We start from the raw sequence: 24,518 nt of genomic DNA, 5'->3' as shown, positions 1-24,518 counted from the left end.
TGTGGGAAGCTTGTGGAAGGCTACCTGAAACGTTTGAAACAAGTTAAACCATTTAAAGGCAATGCTACCAAATACTAATTGAGTGTATGTAAACTTCTGACCCACTGGGAATGTGATTATAAGAACAAAAAGCTGAAGTTAATCATTCTCTCTACTATTATTCTGACATTTCACTTTCTTAAAATAAAGTGGTGATCCTAACTGATATAAGAATGGTCATTTTTACTATAATTAAATGTCAGGAATTGTGAAAAACTGAGTTTAAATGTATTTGGCTAAGGTGTATGTAAACCTTCAACTGTATCTGTATTTAAAAATAAGGTATTTAAACATCAAATTGATACTTGCAATGCAGATTTGTTCTCCTTGTCCAATTTCAGACTAAGTTGACAGTTACCCTATGGATAATGCAGAGACAGAGAGTCTGGGAACAAATTCCACACAAGGTGAAGAACTAAGGGTTGATGTTCATGAACATATTTTAATTTAATTAGGAACTAGCTAGCTAAATGATACAAAATACAAACGTCTATCCATAGGAAGTTGAGGCTCCAAACTAGAAGGATCCACTGCAAGGAAAAATATGATAATATTTTTGCTAGAATTAATCTAGTTAGTTAATCTTGGCAGTTCTAGTTAGCTATATTGCTGTCAGAGAAACCACAGAACAAGGACCTAGGGTAAGTTTTAATAATAATGTAACATATACAGTGCATTCGGAACGTATTCAGACCCCTTGACTTTACACATTTTGTTATGTTACAGCTTTATTCTAAAAATGTATTATAGTTTTTTCCCCCTCATCAATCTACACACAATATCCCGTAATGACACTTTAAAAAAAACTGAAATATCACATTTACAAAAGTATTCGGACCCTTTACTCAGTACTTTCTTGAAGCACATTTGGCAGCCTCAAATCTTCTTGGGTATGACGCGACAAGCTTTGAAAACCTGTATTTGGGGAGTTTCTACCATTTTTCTCTGCAGATCCTCTCAAGCTCTGTCAGGTTGGATTGGGAGTTTCGCTGCACAGCTATTTTCAGGTCTCTCCAGAGATATTCGACCGGGTTCAAATCCGGGCTCTGGCTGGGCCACTCAAGGACATTCAGAGACTTGTCCCAAAGCCATTCCTGGATTGTCTTGGCTGTGTGCTTAGGATCGTTGTCCTGTTGGAAGGTGAACCTTGGCCCCAGTCTGAGGTCCTGAGCGCTCTGGAGCAGGTTTTCATCAAGTATCTCTCTGTACTTCACTCCATTCATCTCTCCCTCGGTCCTGACTAGTCACAGAGGAACCATTGGGGAACATTGGGTTCATGGTCACCTCCCTGACCATGGCCCTTCTCCCTCGATTGCTCAGTTTGACCGGGCGGCCAGCTCTTGGAAGAGTCTTGGTGGTTCCAAACTTCTTCCATTTAAGAATTATGGAGGCCACTTTGCTCGAGGGAACCTTCAATGCTGCAGACATTTTTTTGATACCCTTCCCTAGAGCTGTTACTCTACATAATCCTGTCTCTGAGTGCTATGGGCAATTGCTTCAACCTCATCAAATCAAATTTTGTTTGTCGCATACACATGATTAGCAGATGTTCATGCGAGTGTAGCAAAATGCTTGTGCTTCTAGTTCCGACAGTGCAGTAATATCTAACAATTCCCCAACAACTACATAATACACACAAATCTAAAGGGGGCGAATGAGAATATATACACGTAAGTATATGGATGAGCGATGGCCAAGCGCATAGGCAAGGTGCAATAGATGGTATAAAATACAGAATATACATATGATATGAGTAATGTAAGATATGTAAACATGATTAAAGTGGCATTATTTAAAGTGCATTGTATAAAGTGACTAGTGATCCATTTTTTAAAGTGGCCAGTGATTGGGTCTCAATGTAGGCAGCAGCCTCTCTGAGTTAGTGATGGCTGTTTAGCAGTCTGATGGCCTTGAGATAGAAGCTGTTTTTCTATCTCTCTGTCCCAGCTCTGATGCACCTGTACAGACCTCGCCTTCTAGATGGTAGTGGTGTGAACAGTCAGTGTCTTGGGTGGTTGATGTCCTTGATGATCTTTTTGCCCTTCCTATGACATTGGGTGCTGTAGGTGTCCTGGAGGGCAGGTAGTTTGCCCCCGGTGATGCGTTGTGCAGACCTCACTACCCTCTGAAAAGCCTTGCGGTTGTGGGAGGAGCAGTTGCCGTACCAGACGGTGATACAGCCCGACAGGATGCTATCGATTGTGCATCTGTAAAAGTTTGTCAGGGTTTTGGTGGCAAGCCACATTTCTTCAACCTCCTGAGGTGCTGTTCCGCCTTCTTCACCACACTTGTTTGATTGCCTTGCGGAAGGAATAGCTACACAGTCAACCATTTCAGCACCATTTTGTGCTGCTTTGAGACAAGTGTGGGGACTTGTCTTGATACATCAATCAATTTCAGATTTTTCACTGAATCTCCATTTGGATAATGGTTAGGCTACAATTAGGGTGTGGAAATGTTAGCTAAGCTCAGGTGAGGGCTGCTAATGATCATCTTGTCTCGTTGGCTCATTTATTAGCACTGATCAAAACATTTGACAGCATGTTATGTAGCTTAACATGTGGTTTATTTAGCTCTTCACTCACAGTTGATTAGTAGCCTAGGCCTACTCCTGACCAAAAGCCTGTGACTTGTCTTAATCAATCAATGTGATTTTGTATCACTGAATCTCCATCTGTATATTTGGTTAATTCTCTGGCTGGGCAAATAAGTGGAGGTGGTATAGCTTATATATTCGTTTGCAATCATCTATAACTGATCAGAAAATGTAGCATACAATAATGTAGCCTAAATCAAGTGTAGACCTATTATTTTGCTCGATCGCGTACAGGTAACTCCAAAAGCCTGCGGAAGTTGTGAAAAATTAACATGAGACTTACATGCTTTTGAAAATATAAAATATAGATGTATTTTATTTTCTATCTGTATCATGATGAATATCTGAGACTCTGCGCCTGCTCCCTAACAATGCGGAGCAAGGGTAGGAAAGAGGTGAAACGTTGCTCAAAAAAGCATGGGCTCTGTTTCAAAATGTAACTTTTTTATGATTGCAGATCCACAAGTTGCCGTGACGCAAGTTGTGTGGGTTATATTTCATTATATTCATAGCCTACTATAAAATATGTGTTTTGACTGTGATAGCCTAAGTGTTTTTTCTGTTTTAATGAACAAACTAACTGTTGATTTCATGTGCATGGCAGCCATCCAGCCTATAGCCAGCACAGACCAGTAACATAATTAAACTCAAAATATATCATTATATTCTTTTGAAAATACATTTGATTAGTCTTGTGTTTATGACATGCCTAAAACAAATTAATAATGGATTTCTTTGTGATTTAAAAAAATAAATAGCAACGGTTCACATCTACCACTCCTAACCTTTCTGGCATGGGAGATATAAAAGACTTATCTCGACAAGAATGTGGTAAAGAATGTGGTAAAGGTGGGACCGTATGAATTGGGTTCTAAAAAACATTGGCAGAATATTTTTTTTTTACAGGCAACATACTCTAAAGTATGTTTGCAAAGGGTTGAATATACACTCCTACAAATACAGCACTAAAGTGAAAGGACCACTTTTGACCTTCACGTTATGATACATGATTGATATTATTTTCGCCCAATCACAAATTGACATTTACATATGTTAACCAATCAAACTGCACATGGAGCAGGAAGTAGGCTGTCCCCGATAGTTACGGTAGGTAGCTCGCTTTTGAACGCTTTCTGTCTCGACCGGGCACCGAGGTAGAGGACGTTTGAGTCACTGAGAGGATCAGCAAATTTTATTTTTGGTATAAAATCAGAGAACATGTTTTCCCGCATTGCAAGACCCACACTTTGCATTGCCAACAGAAGCTTAACCACCTCCTCACAGGTAAATAATACGATTAATATATATTTTAAAAAGACATAATTTTGTCAGCCAGAGAGATAGTCACGTTAAGCGAACTAACGTTATCATTAGTTAGCTAGCATGGTTATATATAATATAATAATATATGCCATTTAGCAGACGCTTTTATCCAAAGTATGTGTGCATACATTCTACGTATGGGTGGTCCCGGGGATCGAACCCACTACCCTGGCGTTACAAGCGCCATGCTCTACCAACTGAGCTAGGACCACATTATTCTGCCATCTAGCTTGTCAGAATAATTAGACAGCCAGTTAACTAGCTATAACTTGCAATGTAATAGATACACTTCGTACGCGTTGAGCCACCGCAGAATGGTCTAGATTGTTTAAAACGAGTGATAGTTGCCGACCATGTCGTATAAGTTAGCTATAGCTTGCTGGCAAGGATGTGTGCACGGTTGAAAGCTGCGTGCACTGTATAAGGTCAATAAACGTTTCCTTCACTTTTAAGGTCCGCAAGGCATGTGTTTTGTCAGTTGTCATCTCTAGTTTGTCCTCCATGACATGATGGTAGTGAACCACCTCTGATGGCCCATTTCAAGTTTTTATTAATGATATTAGGATTAGTTTGTTTAGGATTAGGATTAGTTTAGTTATTAGGATTAGATATTAGGATTAGTTTCAAATTCAGGTTTCAGCTAATGTATCCAAATGTAACACACATGAGGCACAACAGTAGCCTTGTATTTAAGTCATGGTTAGCCCAGGTGATTATAAACTAAAACTACTGATAATATACAATAGCATAAAAAATATTGCCATGTTTCCTTTCTACACCCGTTTGAGCAAAACTGCAAGGTGTTTCATCAATCCTGTGTTTATTTTATCCTTGACACAATCTCAGTGTTAAATATGTTACTTTAGGTTGACATTGAAAATTACACAATGTTATAATTCCAGAGCCTTTTACATTGATCAAGAAGTTACCTCTTGAATATAATCTGTTACCATTATCTTTGAGCTTAATGTAAGGGTGGCTTACATTCTTTCTACAGCTTAATGAGCCTTGAATCGTCCACTCTGAAATACTGGCTTCTCAGGAAGTGGGTCTAAGTGGTTTATGGCCTACAAAATACAGATGCCATTTTCTGGTGAATGGTTCGTCTGTCCCGTCTTTGATATCAGCAAATGACAAGGAGTTATTGTGCAAAGATACATTGCAAAGTTCTACATTGTATTTGGACTATAACCCTTGATCTAATGGAACCCTTCCTACAAAACCAACAATGAGTCTGTCGCTCATTTAATCTTATTGCTGGTAATAGATGCACATCTGTATTCTAAAATACAGTTTGTGCTGGAAATCTTCAAAAACACAGAAGATATGTTGGTTCTGTGTGATATTTTATGTCGGAAATACAGTTAGTAGCCAGGATTTCTAAAATGTGCAGAACAGTATCATTAACATAGATAGATAGACAGTCAGTGAAATTGTCTCCTCTCCCCTCAGAACAATGCGAAGGTGGCAGTGCTGGGTGCGTCCGGCGGTATTGGCCAGCCTCTCTCACTGCTCCTAAAGAACAGTCCTCTGGTGGGCGAACTGTCTCTCTTTGACATTGCCCACACACCCGGAGTGGCAGCTGACCTCAGCCACATCGAGACCAGGGCCCACGTCACTGGTAAGACACCTTCCTGCTGGACATCAGCTAAGCTACTAGTGTCTTGATGCTGTATAGTGAAATGAGTGTGAAAATGTCTGATTGGTTGATGTCATTTAACTATCATGATTCCTTCACTAGGTTACATGGGTCCAGACCAGTTGAACGCTGCACTGAAAGGCTGTGATGTCGTTGTCATCCCCGCTGGTGTCCCAAGAAAACCTGGTGAGTTCACCCAAGTTGACAATGTGATTCATAATGAAGAACATCATGTTATGCTTTTCTTTCAATTGAGAAGTGCACACATTACATTTTAAAGTGAACTTCTTCCAGGCATGACCCGTGATGATCTGTTCAACACCAATGCCACCATCGTGGCCACACTGGCCGACGCCGTCGCCCGCAACTGCCCCGAGGCCATGATCTGCATCATCGCCAACCCTGTAAATACACCACTACCTCCTCTGCAGACACCTCACAGATTAACTCACCCTCCTGACGACTCACATTACTCTAGAGCAGCTCAGATGTCTAGAGTTAGAGGCCTTAGTGTTGGACAAAAGCCATTTTGTGTTGTTGCCAAAGAGAAGGTACTACTGACTTTCAGGAAGAGGTCAAAGCTTTAATTTGGAAGGGAATTAATTTCCCATGCCAGCTCTGTTTAGTTCACTGACTGTGTTTCGATACTTCAGTCAATATGCCCTTTAATGATACAATATCTTGTTTGAATGCATGTTAAATGGTAAATTCTTAAATATAAAATTGGTTGTGTACATAGGAACAGTTTTGTTTCCAATCCATAGGTCAACTCTACTATTCCCATCACATCAGAGGTCATGAAGAAGTATGGCGTCTACAACCCCAATAGAGTGTTTGGAGTCACAACTTTGGACATCGTCAGAGCCAACGCTTTCGTTGCAGAGCTGAAAGTAATCCATCTTCAAGCTGCAGAGGATTGAGAACCTCACTCCTCATGCTCCCTATACACACCCTCTATACCTTTGACACATCAGGAGTGATCTCAAAGTTCACAGAGATATCACCCTGAATGGAAAAACGCTTGTTTTGTTTGTATCTTACAGATGTTTTTTTTGTTCAGCAGCAAATGCTAGTCAGCTAGTATCCACTCATTGTATAATGATTGGCAATGCTAGATGGCTGACTATTTGGTGTTTTGTATTACAGGGCCTTGACCCAGCACGTGTCAATGTACCAGTGATTGGAGGTCATGCAGGAAAGACTATTATTCCTCTCATCTCACAGGTAAGAATTAAGGGCTTTTTCACAAAAATAAAAAATCCAATACCTGAATGATTGTCTTGCAATGCCATCAGTAGGCCTACATCTTAATCGAATTACAAAGATAACACACTTTTGCAATTCTCTACTGTTTCATGTCATTTCATTCTGTTGGTATTTGAGCTATTAGATATCCCATCCCCCTATTGGAGACAAATGTGTTTATGGCTCCCTCTAGTGTAACATTTTATGGTGTGGATCAAAGCGAATGAGGGTTGTTCTACAGTAGGAGGCCTTGATTAGGTATTTTTCATTAGTCAGGGGCTTTAAGAAATTCCTCATTCATGGTCATTTAAAAATGAAGTTGGAAAAGAAAACGTGTAAGGTTCTCACTGAACAATGCTTTCCCTGTGAATAACTATACACATCACAATTTTTATTATTTTATTTAACCAGGTAGGCCAGTTGAGAACAAGTTCTCATTTACAACTGCGACCTGGCCAAGATAAAGCAAAGCAGTGTGACACAAACAACAACAGAGTTACACATGGAATAAACAAACATACAGTCAATGATACAATAGAGATGTGTGCAAATGAGGTAGGATAAAGGGGGGTGAGGCAATAAATAGGCCATAGTGGCAATTATTACAGTATGGCAAATTAAACACTGGGGTGATAGATGTGCAGAAGATGAGTGTGCAAGTAGCAATACTGGGGTGCAAAGGAGCAAAATAAATAATATGGTGTTAAGGTAGTTGGATGGTCTATTTACAGATTGGCTATGTACAGGTACAGTGATCTGTGAGCTGCTCTGACTGCTGGTGCTTAAAGCTAGTGAGAGAGATATGAGTTCCCAGCTTCAGTGATTTTTGCAGTTCGTTCCAGTCATTGGCAGCAGAGAACTGTAAGGAATGACGGCCGAAGGAGGAATTGGCTTTGAGGGTGACCAGTGAAATATACCTGCTGGAGAGCGTGCTGCGGGTGGGTGTTGCTATGGTGACCAGTGAGCTGAGATAAGGCGATGGCTGTACCTAGCAACGACTTATAGATGACCTGGAGCCAGTGGGTTTGGCGACGGATATGAAGCAAGGGCCAGCCAATGAGAGCATACAGGTCGCAGTGGTGGGCAGTATATGGGGCTTTGGTGATAAAACAGATGGCACTGTGATAGACTGCATCCAATTTGCTGAGTATAGTGTTGGAGGCTATTTTGTAAATGACATCGCCGAAGTCCAGGATCGGTAGGATGGTCAGTTTTACTAGGGTATGTTTGGCAGCATGAGTGAAGGATGCTTTGCTGCGAAATAGGAAGCAGATTCTAGATTTAATTTTGGATTGGAGATGCTTAATGTGAGTCTGGAAGGAGAGTCTAACCAGACACCTAGGCATTTGTAGTTGTTCACATATTCTAAGTCAGAATCGTCCAGAGTAGTGATGCTGAATGGGCGGGTAGGTGTGGGCAGCGATCGGTTGAAGAACATGCATTTAGTTTTGCTTGCATTTAAGAGCAGTTGGAGGCTACGGAAGGAGAGTTGTATGGCATTGAAGCTCGTCTGGAGGTTAGTTAACACAGTGTCCAAAGAAGGGTCAGAACTATACAGAATGGTGTCGTCTGCATAGAGGTGGATCAGAGAATCACCAGCAGCAAGAGCTACATCATTGATGTATACAGAGAAAAGAGTTGGCCCAAGGATTGAACCCTGTGGCACCCCCATAGAGACTCCCAGAGGTCCGGACAACAGGCCCTCTGATTTGATACACTGAACTCTGTATTGATTTGATTTGTCACGTGCCGAATACAACAAGTGTAGAACTTACAGTGAAATACTTACTTACAAGCCCTTAACCAACAATGCAGTTAAGAAAAATAACCCCAAAAATATGAAATATAAGTAACAATTAAAGAGCAGCAGTAAAATAACTAGCGAGGCTATATACAGGGGTTACCAGTACAGAGTCAGTGTATGGGGGCACCGGTTAGGTAAGGTAATTGAGGTAATATGTACATGTGGGTAGAGTTATTATAATATCCACACCTCTTTGTAGGCAACACCCAAAGTGGAGTTCCCAGCCGACCAGTTGTCTGCTCTGACTGCTAGGATCCAGGATGCTGGCACTGAGGTTGTGAAGGCCAAGGCTGGAGCAGGTAGGCAGTGTTTGTTACCCTGAGAACTGACCAATGACTGTCTATATATGAACAAAGCCATCGATCATGTGACACCATTCATTCCTATTTGAAGACTATAGTGCATTGAAATCGGTTAAGATGGCATCTCATGGAAACAACATGCGCAGTTTGAGCTACTCCAGGAAGTGACGTTGCAGGTTAGCTGAGTGCTGCTGCCTCATTGATTAAATGCCAACTTATTCTTGCTCCGGAAATGTGATCCGGAGGCTCCGTACAGAGGGTTTCACACCATTGCGGAGCCTCCGGAGGGCAAAATGAGCAATGTACCACAGCGCCGTGCGCCTCCCAAATTTTGTAACGATGCGGAGGGCTCAGTATAGCTCCGCATTGACATGATTGGTTGACGGTAGGTGGGGGTGGGAGGTCCTGTATAAACACAGTCACTTCCTTGACAACTATCTTCACAACAGATCTGCTCTGCGAAGCGCAAGAAGTATGAATTCCCTGACTTCTGCAGAGGCCGCATCACAGTAAATGGTGTACAGCCACTGCAGATAATGGATTGACCATGCAGAGCCTTTAACTCAAGTTGAAGGCTGACCGGGCTACTGCAGGCTGCCATTGGCAACTAAATTATCTAAATTAACTTCTGTGTGTGATTATTATTTTTTTTTATGTAAAAAATCTGTTCAGGGACATTAAAAGCAGCTATTGGTACCATTATTTTTTAATTTTACGAAGATTGCGCACACTTCGTTTTTTTCATTCACTATAATGGGGTGGATCCTGTGTTTTAACCACTGATTGAGCTCTAACTGGCTAACCTATTTGTGTTCAGGCTCTGCTACGTTGTCCATGGCCTACGCTGGGGCTAGGTTCACCTTCTCTGTCCTGGATGCCATGAACGGAAAGGAGGGAGTCGTAGAGTGCGCGTATGTAAGGTCAGAAGAGACCGAATGCAAATACTTCTCCACACCTCTCCTCCTTGGGGTAAGTCCTGCACCACCTTATTAATATATTTATAATTTGGAGACAGAAATTTCACCTTTTGCTTATTAATGTTGTACTTAAAGCCCCATACTATGTAATTTTATTTTAAATCAATGCCTAATCACTGTTATTTGGTGAAAATAATTTTTAAATATATTTTGAATGGTTTATATCCCTGAACCTCTTTTGGCCCTTAATGCGCAGTCTGATCGTGTGGGCATTAGGAAACCAATTTGAAAATATTTACATACACCACGCTGATTGGCTGTTAGGATGGTCTGGGTCTAGATTTGGGTCAAAAGTTCCATCCTACCTGAACCAGCAGAAATTCCTGCCATTTTCACAATTTCTGTGTTATTTTGACATCGTAGTGTGGAAATAAATATATTTGTTATTGGAAAATCACATTTGTAACTGCACTGCCCCTTTCAAGTTACTATTTGAATGATGGACACTTTTTTCTTGAATACAGTTCATAAGCTGAAGTTGTAACCAGTAGGAATATTTTTGTTCTTTTAGAAACACGGAATTGAGAAGAACCTTGGACTGGGCAAGCTGTCAGCCTTTGAGGAGAATCTGGTGGCTGATGCCATTGGTGAGCTGAAGGGCTCCATCAAGAAGGGCGAGGATTTTGTTGCTAATATGAAGTGAACAGGATTTGAAACTCTCAACCTGTGGTTATTTATATTGTCCAGTCACATAAATGGTGCCAGGCCTCTCAAATCAAAGTTTCATCATGCCTGACAAAGCAATAGTTTGTTACTGATCAGAAATATTTACTCAAACAGTTGACACCATCTTGAGCTGGATCAATGTAGGTTTGAGAGGGATCTCTGAGAGAATCAACTATGCATGGAATTATTTGAGTAGTATTTTTGTCTTTGCCCATCAACTCAACTATTGTGGCTTCTTTCAAATGTATAAAGAAATCTCAACCCCATTTACATTTTGCGATTTGTATTTTAATATTTTAGGGGAAGGGGTCCATGGAAATGTCAATCAGTATTCCAAATGTATTACCTTGAGTCTGTCAATGATATTCAGTTATACATTTGAATTTGGACATCAAAATGTGTAACAAGTGGCATCCAGCTGCAAAAAAAAATGTTTCAAACGCCGAAGGACATTGAACATGTTTTAGAATTAATTTGGATCTGTTGAGCAATGGGGAAAGTGTGGTCGTGAAATGGAATATTTGGAATGAGCTCATTATTACCTTGTAACCAGGAGTACCCACAGCTAAATCACACTACAAAACAGATTCTTGCTAGCTAGAGATAAAATATGCAGACATATTTCAGGTTAATTTTGACTAACCTCTGCATATCTATGGTTGGTGGCGGTAGCTGATTACCATCTGAGATCAATACCTTTTCCTTTCAAGTATTTTACACTAAATTAAACTAGCTAACTACAGTTGAAGTCGGAAGTTTACATACACCTTAGCCAAATACATTTAAACTGTTTTTCACAATTCCTGACATTTTAATCCTATTAAAAAAATTCCCTGTCTTAGATTAGTTAGTATCACTACTTTATTTTAAGAATGTGAAATGTCAGAATAACAGTAGCGATTTATTTCAGCTTCTATTTCTTTAATTTAATTCCTTTAATCACATTCCCAGTGGGTCAGAAGTTTACATACTAATTGAGTGTATTTGGTAGCACTGCCTTTAAATTGTTTAACATTGGTCAAATGTTTCGTGTAGCTTCCCACAATAAGTTGGGTAAATTTTGGCCCATTCCTACTGACGGAGCTGGTGTAACAGTCAGGTTTGTAGGCCTCCTTGCTCGCACGCGCTTTTTCAGTTCTGCCCACAAATTCTCTTTAGGATTGACAGCACGCGTCTCCTTCCTGAGCAGTATGACGGCTGTGTGGTCCCATGGTGTTTATACTTGCGTACTACTGTTTGTACAGATGAACGTGGTACCTTCAGGCGTTTGTAAATTGCTCCCAAGGATGAACCAGACTTGTGGAGGTCTACAATCCTTTTTTTCTGAGGTCTTGGCTGATTTCCCCATGATGTCAGGCAAAGAGGCACTGAGTTCAAGGTAGGCCTTGAAATACATCCACAGGTACACCTCCAATTGACTCAAATGTGGTCAATTAGCCTGTCAGAAGTTTCTAAAGCCATGACATCATTCTCTGGAATTTTCCAAGCTGTTTAAAGGCATAGTCAACTTAGTGTATGTAAACTTCTGACCCACTGGAATTGTGATACAGTGAATTATAAATGAAATAATCTGTAAACAATTTGTTGGAAAAATTACTTGTGTCATACACAAAGTATGTGTCAACCGACTTGCCAAAACTATAGTTTGTTAACAAGAAATTTGTGGAGTGGTTGAAAAACAAGTTTTAATGACTCCAACATAAATGTATGTAAACTTCCTACTTCCAACTGTATGTGTTCATTGTCATGATGTTACTTAAACAACATGAAATAAGTGGAACCAGGTGCAGGCTGAGGCAAAATATGATATTTGCTGTAATACCTTCAAATGAATCTTTTACCTCATCATGACTTCTCTGCTTGAAGTGTCCATTGTTATTGATCAAAATAATGTCTACCTGGATTCATCATGCCAAGAATCAAAGCATCAAGCCCTTCAAGTCTATCGAAGACAAGTACCTGTCAATGATTTATAAACTCAGCAAAAAAAGAAACATCCTCGTACTGTCAACTGCGTTTATTTTCAGCAAACTTAACGTGTAAATATTTGTATGAACATAAGATTCAACAACTGAGACATAAACTGAAGAAGTTCCACAGACATGTGACTAACAGAAATGGAATCCTGTGTGCCTGAACAAAGTGGAAGCTACAGAAATGCACTTATTAATGTCTACATTAGTTTTTGCCACGTTTATTATATTAGATACCTTAATGATTACTTTATAATGTGAGCTAAACAAAGAAAACATATATACAAACATTTTCCTTAGAGTATATTTTTTTAGATCACTAATGTTACTATCCCCACTCTTATGAAAAAAATAATTCATGTAATTTTTAAACATTTCACGTCAATTTAATGTAGAATTCCATTCATTCCTATGGAGGACTGCTCCTACTGGGGAATGCCAATAATGAAGACCTGCGGCTTCAAAGCCTTTCTATGGCCAATACAAAGCATCAGCAATCCAGGGTTTATGTACAGCATTGGTTTCTATCTGTGTGTGATGGAGGATTTCGCAGAATGGTTGAGAGACTTGAACAATATGGATGCGCTCGAGACTGGCACAGTTCTCTGTTCCCACGCCAATAATTTCACAGCGAGGGGTGGGAGAGATAATTCAGAGAATTACGGGATGGTGTGACGGGTCCAGCTGACAACAACTGGTGCCACCTGGTTTTCGTTACGTTTGTAAATTTCGGCCCAACCTGCCACTTTCCTTGCCCGGGACGACATTTCAAATTTAATCAGTTGATGAAAGCAGATAAACACTGAGTATACCAAACATTAGGAACACCTTCCAAATATTGAGTTCCACCCCCCACAGAGGCTATTTAGATTAGAAGGAATCCAATAGAGTACATACATATTTAATATATGTGTTATTTTATTTCAGTAGGATGGAGAAGAAATGGAATACCTGGAATATTACTCAAAGCTATTCTCAATATTGCCATACAGCATAGGGCATGCTGCACACTAGGCAGCAGTGCACACTTGTTATGTTTGGACAAATGAGCTGCTCATTGTGTATTACAGTGCATTGACAAAGTAGATGCATTAAAGGTGTCAAGAAAAGGAAGCATGGATAGATCATGCTTGTCCCCGTTGCTCTGCTGAGTCACACTGTGACACAGCTTCTGTCACCTACGTCACCACTCCACACTAGATGCTGGTGTAATAAATGACTTATGTAACTGAATCATTGCTGGCCTGTCCTCTCCAAGGATGGCTTCTAACCAAAGGCATGTAACATCTCACTCTCCTGAATCACCAGGTTTATACAATAAAGTCCCAAAGGGACAGAGTGGAAGGACAGGAAGAACGGTGGACTGCGGTTGTCGTTTTGTCATAGAATAGAGACACATCTTTATATTGGGAGCAACCCCTACTAGTGTAACCTCTATCCTCTCTGCTGATGAGAGATGATCATTCATTTCCCAATGTTTGTTATTTTATTAAGTTGACTAAGAATATGAATTGTGACAGGCAATAACATGGCAAGCATAAACCTAATTGGTATTTATTCATAAGATCTATCATAGATGTTAAATACTTCAGCTAAAAATGAAACACAGAAACCTTTTTTTTAAGTATGGGGAGGGGTGTACCAGAAAACCTGTCAGTATCTGGTGTGAACACGATTTGCCTCATGCTGCACGACACATCTCCTTCAGATAGAGTTGATCAGGCTGTTGATTGTGGCCTGTGGAATGTTGTCCCAATATTTTCAATGGTTGTGTGAAGTTGCTGGACATTGGCAAGAACTGGAACACAACTGGAATTGTGCATAGATTCTTGCAACATGGGGCCATGCAACATGAGGATCTCGTCACGGTATCTCTCTGCATTCAAATTGCAATCTATAAAATGCAAGTGTGTTCGTTGTCTGTAGTTTATGCCGGCCAATAACATAAACCGACTGCAACCATGGGGTACTCTGTTCACGAAGGTGAGCATTTTCCCACAAGTCGGTTACGACGCCGAATTGCAGCCAGGTTAAGACCCTGGTGAGGACGATGAACATGCAGATGAGCTTCCATTAGACAGTTTCTGACAGTTTGTGCAGAAATTCTTTGGTTGTGCAAACCCACAGTTTCATCAGCTGTCCGGGTGGCTGGTCACAGACAATCACGCAGGTGAAGAGCTACACATCTTAGAGTGACCTATTATTGTCCCCAGCACAAGGTGCACCTGTGTAATGATCATGCTGTTTAATCAGCTTCCTGATATGCCACACCTGTCAGGGGGATGGATTATTTTGGCAAAGGAGAAATGCTCAATAACAGGGATGTAAACAAATTTGTGCACAAAATGTGAGAGTAATTAGCTTTTTGTGCATATGGAACATTTCTGGGATCTTTTATTTCAGCTCATGAAACATGGGAGTAAAACTTTACATGTTGCGTTTATGTTTTTCAGGATGTATACATTGTGCTTCATTCCTAAAAAGATCCCCATACTGGAATTAAGTGCTTTATGTAATGATTAACATTTAAATGACTGCTGCTGAATCCTGTCAACTGTACCTTACATTTTATTTTCACCTCGGTCAGATACTGGGATATTAACAGCTTTGCTGTAGCACTGGTGACAGATGATGACATTGTTTTCTTCTCACGTTTTTAATCCCTCTCCCATCCATCCAGCCATTCTCAGCCCATAAGCTGGCCCAGTGCCTGGGCACGCCAGTCCACAAGATCAAAGGCAGGTTGCCGGGGCGCCCAGATGGCCAGGGTACAACCATGACCACCACACTGCTCCTGAGTCGTCACGCCCAGACCACCCTCCAGCCCGTCCTCTGGACCCTGTCCGCAACCACCTCCACTTCCTCCCCCAGGGGCCTAAAGTCAGCCAGGACCAGGGTTTCCCTATCACTAGACCCAAGGACTCTGAGCTTTTTTCTCCCTCAAACGCAGTATCAGACTCCTTCTCCCAACAGGTAAGAGAATGATGGTGATGGTATTGATGAAGAGTTTAGTAATATTGATGATGAACCTACTAGCTGTGCCACCAGAGACTCTGGATTCGCGCCCAGGCTCTGTCGCAGCCAGCCATGACCGGGAAATCCGTGACCGGGAGGTCCAAGGTCCGTGGAACAACATGGTTGTGGACAGAATTGCAGAATCTCCACATGAGACCTGGACAGAGTCTGAGGACAAAGTGAGGGAAATGATCTTGGAGAAACTGAAAATGGCCCACAGGACTGGAGAACCCACCACTGGCCCAGGTGACAGGCCCAGGTGACAGGCCCAGGTGACAGGCCCAGGTTAATAGTAGTCAACCTGAGGTTCAAGGACAAGGTAGCTGTTATGGAAAGAGCCAAGAACTTGAGAGGAACTTCCATCTTCCTCAACGAAGACTATCCTGAAGCTGTGCACCAGAAAGTAAAGAACTTATCCCAGCCATGAAAGCTGCCAGAGCGTGTGGGGACATCCGCTATGACAGGCTCTTTGTCCACCCTCCCTCCCAAAAGCCCGAGAGAGTCCAGATGAGAGGAGAGAGTCAAGCCTATGGGTTTGTAGCTTCAACCCCACATCACACAGTTTCACAAACAAACTGAATAATGGACTGCTGAATGTATATATATTTTTTCTTGCTTTGTTTGCTCTTTTCCATATTATGTCTCTGATAAACTACCCAGGAAAGGTAAAAAGAATTGCCCATATTAATATATGTAGCCTTAGAAATAAGGTTAATGAAATCAATAACTTGTTAACATCAGGTAACATTCATATATTAGCCATTTCTAATTAATTTGATGATACAGCAGTAGCAATATAAGGATATTACATCTATCAAAAGTACAGGAATGCTTATGGGGAAGGTGTTGCTGTATATATATATTCAGAGCCATATCCCTGTAATGCTTAAAGAATATTGTATGTCAAGTGTTATTGAAGTGTTGTGGTTGCATGTTCACCTAAACCCTATTCTTTTGGTGTGTTGCTATAGGCCAACAAGTGCTAAATAATATGTGTGAAATGCTTGATAGTGCATGTGATAAACAGCGAGGTCTACTTTCTTGGGGACCTGAAAATGGACTGTTTTTTATCAGGAAAAAAAGATAGGGCAGACGTGCTTCTAGCTCCTAGGAAAATCTGCAGTATTTGTTGTGTGTCACCTGGGCCAACCATCCAGGAACAGTTTGGTGACGAACAATGCCTTTTCCAGCATGATGGAGCACCTTTCCATAAGGCAAAAGTGATAACTATGTGGCTCGGGGAACAAAACATTTATATTTTGGGTCCATGGCCAGGAAACTCCCCAGACCTTAATTCCATTGAGAACTTGTCGTCAATCCTCAAGAGGCGGGTGGACAAACAAAACCCCACAAATTCTGACAAACCCCAAGCATTTATTATGCAAGAATGGGCTGCCATCAGTCAGGATGTGGCCCAGAAGTTAAGTGACAGCATGCCAGGGTGGATTTCAGGGGTCTAGAAAAAGGGTCATATCACTGCAAATATTGATTCTTTGCATCAACTTCATGTAATTGTCAATTAAAGCCTTTTGACACTTATGAAATGCTTGCAGTTATACTTAGGTATTCCATAGTAACATCTGACAAAAATATCTAAAGTCACTGAAGCAGCACACTTTGTGAAAATTAATATTTGTGTCATTCTCAACTTTTGGCCACAACTGTACAGGTACTATAGTATACTACATCATTTTTGATGCATCAGACCACACAGTGGTGGTGAAAGAATATCAGCATTCAGTGGATCATTTACCTCAACATGTAACGGTTCTCTTGTGGTGAAGTAGAGGCGGACCAAAATGCAACGTGGTTTCTTTGATTCATGTTTAATAACAAAAGATAAACACTACAAAAACAATAAACTTGGAAAACCAAAAACATCCCTATCTGGTGCAAAACACAGAGACAGGAACAATCACCCACAAACACACAGTGCAAACCAGGCTACCTAAATATGGTTCCCAATCAGAGACAATGATTAACACCTGCCTTTGATTGAGAACCATATCAGGCCAGACATAGAAATAGACAAACAAGACATCCAACATAAAATGCCCACTCAGATCACACCCTGACCAACCAAAACATAGAAACATACAAAGCAAACTATGGTCAGGGTGTGACACAACAAATATACTTTTTTCAATTATAATGCTCAGTTCCAGTTAAAAATGTTTCACTTATCCTGTGTGCACTGCACAGATAAAAATATTTGAACCCAAAACACAACACTATTTCAATGCTCTGGTAATCATATTTGCCTTTATTCCAAAAGAAAATAGCAATTTTCCCCCACCATTCTCCTCTATTCTCTGAAAGCTGAATATATTACGTTCCCTGTGATTTTATATGTAAGGGAAATTTGGAGGTCAGATTTCCACTTCAATGTTGACTCCCAGTAGCTCTCCACTCACAAAGGAACACAAACAGAGGCAGCGGGCAGACACAGTCGGACGTCTCACAGCTGCTGCCCACATTACACCAGGATCCGTTCTATCAGAGCACAGAAGATTAGCAGAGAATCTCACCAAGACCCACAGACCCAGTATTGATACAAGGCTGAAAACACACATCCACACACATTCTCAAAGACACAGATAGACATTAACACCCTCGCACACAGTCACGCAGCATGAGATCGGACACCTTTGGTGGCTGAAGCCACACACTCTTTTGCTAATGTATTTTTTACGTAAGATTTGAAAGTTTTAGATTCATGATGTATGTGTGTCTTAAGAGCTGAATCACAGATCATTAACTTTGAATAGATTTTTGAAAATGTAATTGTGCAAGGCATTCTTTGACCTCTGCCTCCCAGGAGTGACCCTCTCATTAAACAGTTCTGCGGGTCGCTACTTTAGCATCCTCTGATTGCTCCACTTCACTTCAGATGCTGTCCTCGTCACCTTGTGTGTATTGAGTTTTGTGGCTACAGACTTAGAAATAACCCTCTGGCGAAATGCTGCTTGGAAGATCAAGTCTGGGGCTATTAATATCCCTGTCAAAGCTGCAGCCCGTAGCACTAAAGCAGCTGTGCTTGTTCCTCATCCGCTCGCTCTCGCCTCTGAGTTGACTAGGAATACTCCTTCAATTACCGCCACTGTCTGTGGGGCCGGCCAGCGAGACACACACACACACTGTGAACTGTACTAAGGAAGAACAATACATACTGGGACATACCAGGGATCAGCATCCAGTAGCCTTGAACTCAAATTCAGTCGTTTTTTTCAGCAACTTAATTTCTCAAAACAGGCATGTGTTGAGTTTGTTGAACAATTCATTGGTTTGAATACAGCATTTAAACATCTTCTAATTCACAACTGATGGCTATTTCCTTGTGACGCCCCCAGGTTCAATATACCCCTCCAGTAGATCACAATACTCCAGGGCTTCCTAGTGGCACAGCGTTCTAAGACACTGCATCTCAGTTTTAGAGGCGTCACTACAGACCCTGGTTCGATTCCAGGTTGTATCACAACCGGCCATGATTAGGAGTCCCATAGGCCGTCATTCTAAATAAGAATTTACTGACCTAGTTAATTAAATAAAAATACTGATATTTTAGACACCACCTCACAATACCAGCATAATGGTTCTCATGGGAAGGGGCAATCATTCAGACCTTGGGAAATTCAACAGGTATCCTGAAAATAAATTATTTTATTGGAATGGTAAGATATGATACAGGCAGTGGAGGAGGGAAAAGTCTCTAAGTCAATATGACCTGTGGGGTAAATTCAAGGTAGTGGTCTTTATGAGATTTATAGAGTCGGTTGAGTTTCTCTAGCATGTATTATAAACCAGACAGACCTACCTGTGGAGTATCAAATTATTATGACATAATCATGAAACAGAGCAGCGAATAGGATGTCTGTGCCCTTCGTAATTATAGCTTCACATCAACACAGTGCTATTTCTCATTCATCTTTGTAATCATACACAGTCAGGTGCTCATCAGCATACAGTATATAAAGTAATTTTATATTTAGGAAGAGGATCGTTAAAATCACAGGACATGACAGTAATGCAGTGCTGTTCTGATTTCGAGGGCTGTTACAAACATTTGAGGCTCTCCTTAAGCAATGTGATTGCCCAGACAACAGATCAAATACTTATGCCACCTGGCAGTTTGGCAGTTTGTCAATATCATGAAGCAATCTTCTTATAGTATTACACAAATCTTGTTCCACTCAAACACTCTCTGTCTTATATACAAGTGGTTCTAGTCAGGTAGGCTAGTATCTGCATTGTATTCTGCATAATAGTATTGTCCTTTCATTGAATGCAACTTTCTAGGAACAAGTGTATCCTATATTTCCCCCTCATTCCAAAACAAATTCTAGCTTACTGTTTTATCAAAGGTTGCCAGGATTCAAGCAGGGAATGTGTATTTATTGCTGTATTTAGCAGTTTAGAGAACCTGAACAGGCCGATATGTTGGCAACAACTGTCTAAAGTATTTAATTACATTTAGACCTGTCACACCCTGACCTTAGAGATCCTTTTTATGTCTCTATTTTGGTTTGATCAGGGTGTGAGTTGGGGTGGGCATTCCATGTTTTGTGTTTCTATGATTTTCTATTTCTAGGTTTTGGCCGGGTATGGTTCTCAATCAGGGACAGCTGTCTATCGTTCTCTCTGATTGGGAACCATACTTAGGTACCCTTTGTTCCCACCTGTGTTTGTGGGAAGTTGACTTTGTTTGATGGCACATAGCCTTAAGCATCACGGTTTGTGTCTGTATTGTTTATTGTTTTGTCGGCAACATCTACTATTAAAAGTATGTAAGCTCACCACGCTGCACCTTGGTGCTCTTTTTCCAACGGCCGTGACAAGACCTCTTTTTATAATATCTCATTATTAACAGGCAGGTATCAGGGGTTTGGTTTGACTTGTGTTTGTAGGTACAAAGTGCCTTTCAAAAGTTTCAGACTGGAATCCTTCACATTTTATTGTGTTACAAAGTGGCATTAAAATGTATTTATAAAAATGTAATAACTAAAATATAATTGTTGCATAAGTATTCAACTCCCTAATGCATTACATGTTAAAAACACCTTTGGCATCGATTACAGCTGTGAAGCTTTGCACACCTGGATTGTGCAATATTTGCACATTATTTTTTTTTAAATTCTGTCTAGACAGCAATTTTCAAGTTTTGCCATGGATTTTCAAGCTTATTTAAGGCTCTATTCAATCAGATCCGCTTTAGCCGACATCCACATAGCGGTTGTTTTGACGGTGTTGGTGGTGGAACTGCGTTAGAGATGTCAGATCCACAAGTGGCTCTCTGCATTGTACCTAAAGCGGACAATGTCATTGGCTGCATGGAGTGGCATTAACAGAAATCCCATGCAGCCTTTTTTACAAGTTGGAACACTGGTATGTGAGATGTAATCTACACCACCTCAATTAGGATAATAGAAATCCTCATTATTTTGTTTAATCATTTTTCAATTTGAGCATAACAATGTCTATATAGCCTACACTTTCTCGGAGGATGTGACTTCAGTGACAATGATTGCAAGAGCAGCTACTCAGATTTGAATGATCCAAAGTAGTTCCACCTCTGACATTGCCAAAACATCCGCTATGCAGGTGTCTGCTATCACCGGTTAACGCTTGATCTGATTGAATCTAGGCCCTAAGTTCACTGGAACTTGGCCACTCAGGAATATTCACTGTCTTCTTGGTAAGCAACTCCAGTGTAGATTTGGCCATGTTGTAGGTTATCGTCCCACTGGAAGGGGAATTCCTCTCCTAATGTCTGGTGTAAAGCAAACTGAAGCAGGTCAATTTTTTTTTTTCTTGTTGTTTTCATTTTTACTACCTTTTTCTCCCCAATTTCGTGATTGCGATCTTGTCAAGAGAGGCGAAGGTCAAGTCATGCGTCCTCCGGAACATGATCTGCCAAGCCGCACTTAGCACCCGCTCACTTAACCCGGAAGCCAGCTGCACCAATGTGTCGGAGGAAATACTGTTCAACTGACGACCGAAGTCTAGTCTGCAGCTGCCCGGGCCCGCCAACAAGGAGTCGCTAGAGCACGATGAGCCAAGTAAAGCCCTCCTAGCCAAACCCTCCCCTAACCCGGACGACGCTAGTCCAATTGTGCGCCGCCCTATGGGACTCCCGGTCGCGGCCGGTTGTGACACAGCCTGGGATCGAACCCCAGGCTGTAGTGATGCCGCAACACTGCAATGCAGTGCCTTAGACCGACCGCTGCGCCACTCGTGAGGCCCCGAAGCAGGTTTTTGTCTAGGATTTTGCCTGTGCAAACACACTCCATCCTGTTTCTTTTTATCCTGAAAAACTCCCTAGTATTTTATTCTGTACACTTGAATTCTTCTTTTCACTGTCATTTCACTGTCATATTGTTGTTGATCCATCCTCAGCATTCTCCCATGACAGCCATTGAACTCTGTAGCTGTTTTAAAATCCCCAATGGCCTCATGGTGACATCCCTGAGCAGTTTCATTCCTGTCCTGTGGCTCAGTTCAGAAGGATAACTGTGTCTTTGAGTCTGGGTGGTTTAATACATAATCCACAGTATAATTATTAACTTGACCATGCTTAAAGAGATATTCAATGTCTGATTTGTTATTGTTACCCATTTGACTGAGGGACCTTACAGATGTTGTATATATGGAGGACAGATGAAGGGTTAGTCATTAAAGAAATCACATCAACCCCTATTATTTCACACAGAGTGAGTCCATGTAACTTCTTATGTGATTTGTTAAGCCAAATGTTACTAATTTAGGCTTGCCTAAACAAAGGGGCTGAATACTTATGCAATGACTATATTTTTGTTCTAAATTTGTATTTATCTTCATCTTCTTCCACTTTGACAATAGAGCATGTTGTGTAGATTGACAAAACAAATAACAAAACTGTATATACAATACATCCAGTGCCTTGCAAAAGTATTTTGTCGCATTATATTGTGTTAAAAACCCTTTTCATGTGCATCTACAATTGTATATTTATGATGTACAAGGTTGTGTTTGCAGTTGGAGTGTAAAAGTTGCATTGGATTTGGTGATATTACTCCAAATAACATATCACCATCCTCTTTGAAGTTCACTACGCTTGTTTAAACCTCCGCCAAGGACTAGAAACCCTGATGTAAAAAGTGATGTGTCCTCAGTAAATGAAAGAGACAGTTCTCTGGTAAGGACGGTCAGTGTTTTGTAAGCTATTAGAAGATTAAACACTGTGTGGGACACTGTGTCCCTACGGTTGTTTGTTTTGGTTTCTGAAGGCGTGAAGGAGAGGGTCCTTTGCGATTGGCTTACATTGAATGACAGTTGGGTTCTTTGTTTGTGCTTGTAGTGTTTGAGTGGTTGGGTATGAAATTCGTAATGCTGCCTTTAAGGATTTTACACTCAAGTGTGCACCTTCAAGACATATCAGTGCAGAGAAAGAGAATGCACTGAGCCCCAGGAGGGGAAGGATCCGTCTGCCTGTCCCCGCATCAGCAGATGCCAGCCTCAGTCCCACTCCAAAGGGGGCTTTGACATTAGCAATGTCATACATTGATCAACGCCCGTGTTAATCAAACAACAGATGCTGGAAAGTTTATTTAGTGCACTTGGATGAGTTCAAAATTGTACAGCCACAGATTTTGGTTGGTTTAACTGCCTCCAAGTCAAGAAAAGATCAAAGACACTTTACAAAGATGGATAGGGTAGTACTCTCCATCTGATCAAGTACAGTGGGGCAAAAAAGTATTTAGTCAGCCACCAATTGTGCAAGTTCTCCCACTTAAAAATATGAGAGGCCTGTAATTTTCATCATAGGTACACTTCAACTATGACAGACAAAATGAGAATAAAAATCCAGAAAATCACATTGTAGGATTTTTAATGAATTTATTTGCAAATTATGGTGGAAAATAAGTATTTGGTCACCTACAAACAAGCAAGATTTCTGGCTCTCACAGACCTGTAACTTATTCTTTAAGAGGCTCCTCTGTCCTCCACTCATTACCTGTATTAATGGCACCTGTTTGAATTTGTTATCAGTACAAAAGACACCTGTCCACAACCTCAAACAGTCAAACTCCACTATGGCCAAGACCAAAGAGCTGTCAAAGGACACCAGAAACAAAATTGTAGACCTGCACCAAGCTGGGAAGACTGAATCTGCAATAGGTAAGCAGCTTGGTTTGAAGAAATCAACTGTGGGAGCAATTATTAGGAAATGGAAGACATACAAGACCACTGATAATCTCCCTCAATCTGGGGCTCCACGCAAGATCTCACCCCGTGGGGTCAAAATGATCACAAGAACGGTGAGCAAAAATCCCAGAACCACACGGGGGGACCTAGTGAATGACCTGCAGAGAGCTGGGACCAAAGTAACAAAGCCTACCATCAGCAAGGGCATTGAAGATGAAACATGGCTGGGTCTTTCAGCATGACAATGATCCCAAACACATCGCCCGGGCAACGAAGGAGTGGCTTCGTAAGAAGCATTTCAAGGTCCTGGAGTGGCCTAGCCAGTCTCCAGATCTCAACCCCATAGAAAATCTTTGGAGGGAGTTGAAAGTTTGTGTTGCCCAGCAACAGCCCCAAAACATCACTGCTCTAGAGGAGATCTGCATGGAGGAATGGGCCAAAATACCAGCAACAGTGTGTGAAAACCTTGTGAAGACTTACAGAAAACGTTTGACCTCTGTTATTGCCAACAAAGGGTATAATACAAAGTATTAAGAAAAACTTTTGTTATTGACCAAATACTTATTTTCCACCATAATTTGCAAATAAATTCATTAAAAATCCTACAATGTGATTTTCTGGATTTTTATTCTCATTTTGTCTGTCATAGTTGAAGTGTACCTATGATGAAAATTACAGGCCTCTCTCATATTTTTAAGTGGGAGAACTTGCACAATTGGTGGCTGACTAAATACTTTTTTGCCCCACTGTATATCGTC

At 41.0% G+C, this 24,518-nt stretch overlaps 1 protein-coding gene across 1 annotated transcript; it reads left to right on the top strand.

Annotated features, from left to right (window-relative positions):
- Positions 1-3,758: 3,758 nt before the first annotated feature.
- Positions 3,759-10,857, top strand: LOC124000515 (malate dehydrogenase, mitochondrial-like). Its single transcript, XM_046306925.1, has 9 exons — positions 3,759-3,919; positions 5,411-5,579; positions 5,700-5,783; positions 5,892-6,001; positions 6,362-6,487; positions 6,744-6,821; positions 8,846-8,945; positions 9,766-9,917; positions 10,437-10,857. Exons 1-9 carry the CDS (start codon positions 3,854-3,856, stop codon positions 10,566-10,568), a joined length of 1,017 nt encoding a protein of 338 aa, XP_046162881.1. The 5' UTR covers positions 3,759-3,853; the 3' UTR covers positions 10,569-10,857.
- Positions 10,858-24,518: the final 13,661 nt, after the last annotated feature.

The sequence above is a fragment of the Oncorhynchus gorbuscha genome, linkage group LG16 (genome assembly GCF_021184085.1).
Source record: "Oncorhynchus gorbuscha isolate QuinsamMale2020 ecotype Even-year linkage group LG16, OgorEven_v1.0, whole genome shotgun sequence".
NCBI lineage: Eukaryota > Metazoa > Chordata > Actinopteri > Salmoniformes > Salmonidae > Oncorhynchus > Oncorhynchus gorbuscha.
Note: the sequence above shows the minus strand (reverse complement) of the source record. Positions and strands in the feature narration are given on the sequence as shown.

Bases quoted from the DNA above. Each gene is read 5' to 3' on its own strand.
- LOC124000515 (XM_046306925.1), top strand. From the start codon at position 3,854: ATGTTTTCCCGCATTGCAAGACCCACACTTTGCATTGCCAACAGAAGC. The intron at 5,580-5,699 runs GTAAGACACCTT...TTCCTTCACTAG, and splicing joins GACCAGGGCCCACGTCACTG to GTTACATGGGTCCAGACCAG. The intron at 6,822-8,845 runs GTAAGAATTAAG...ACCTCTTTGTAG, and splicing joins TTATTCCTCTCATCTCACAG to GCAACACCCAAAGTGGAGTT.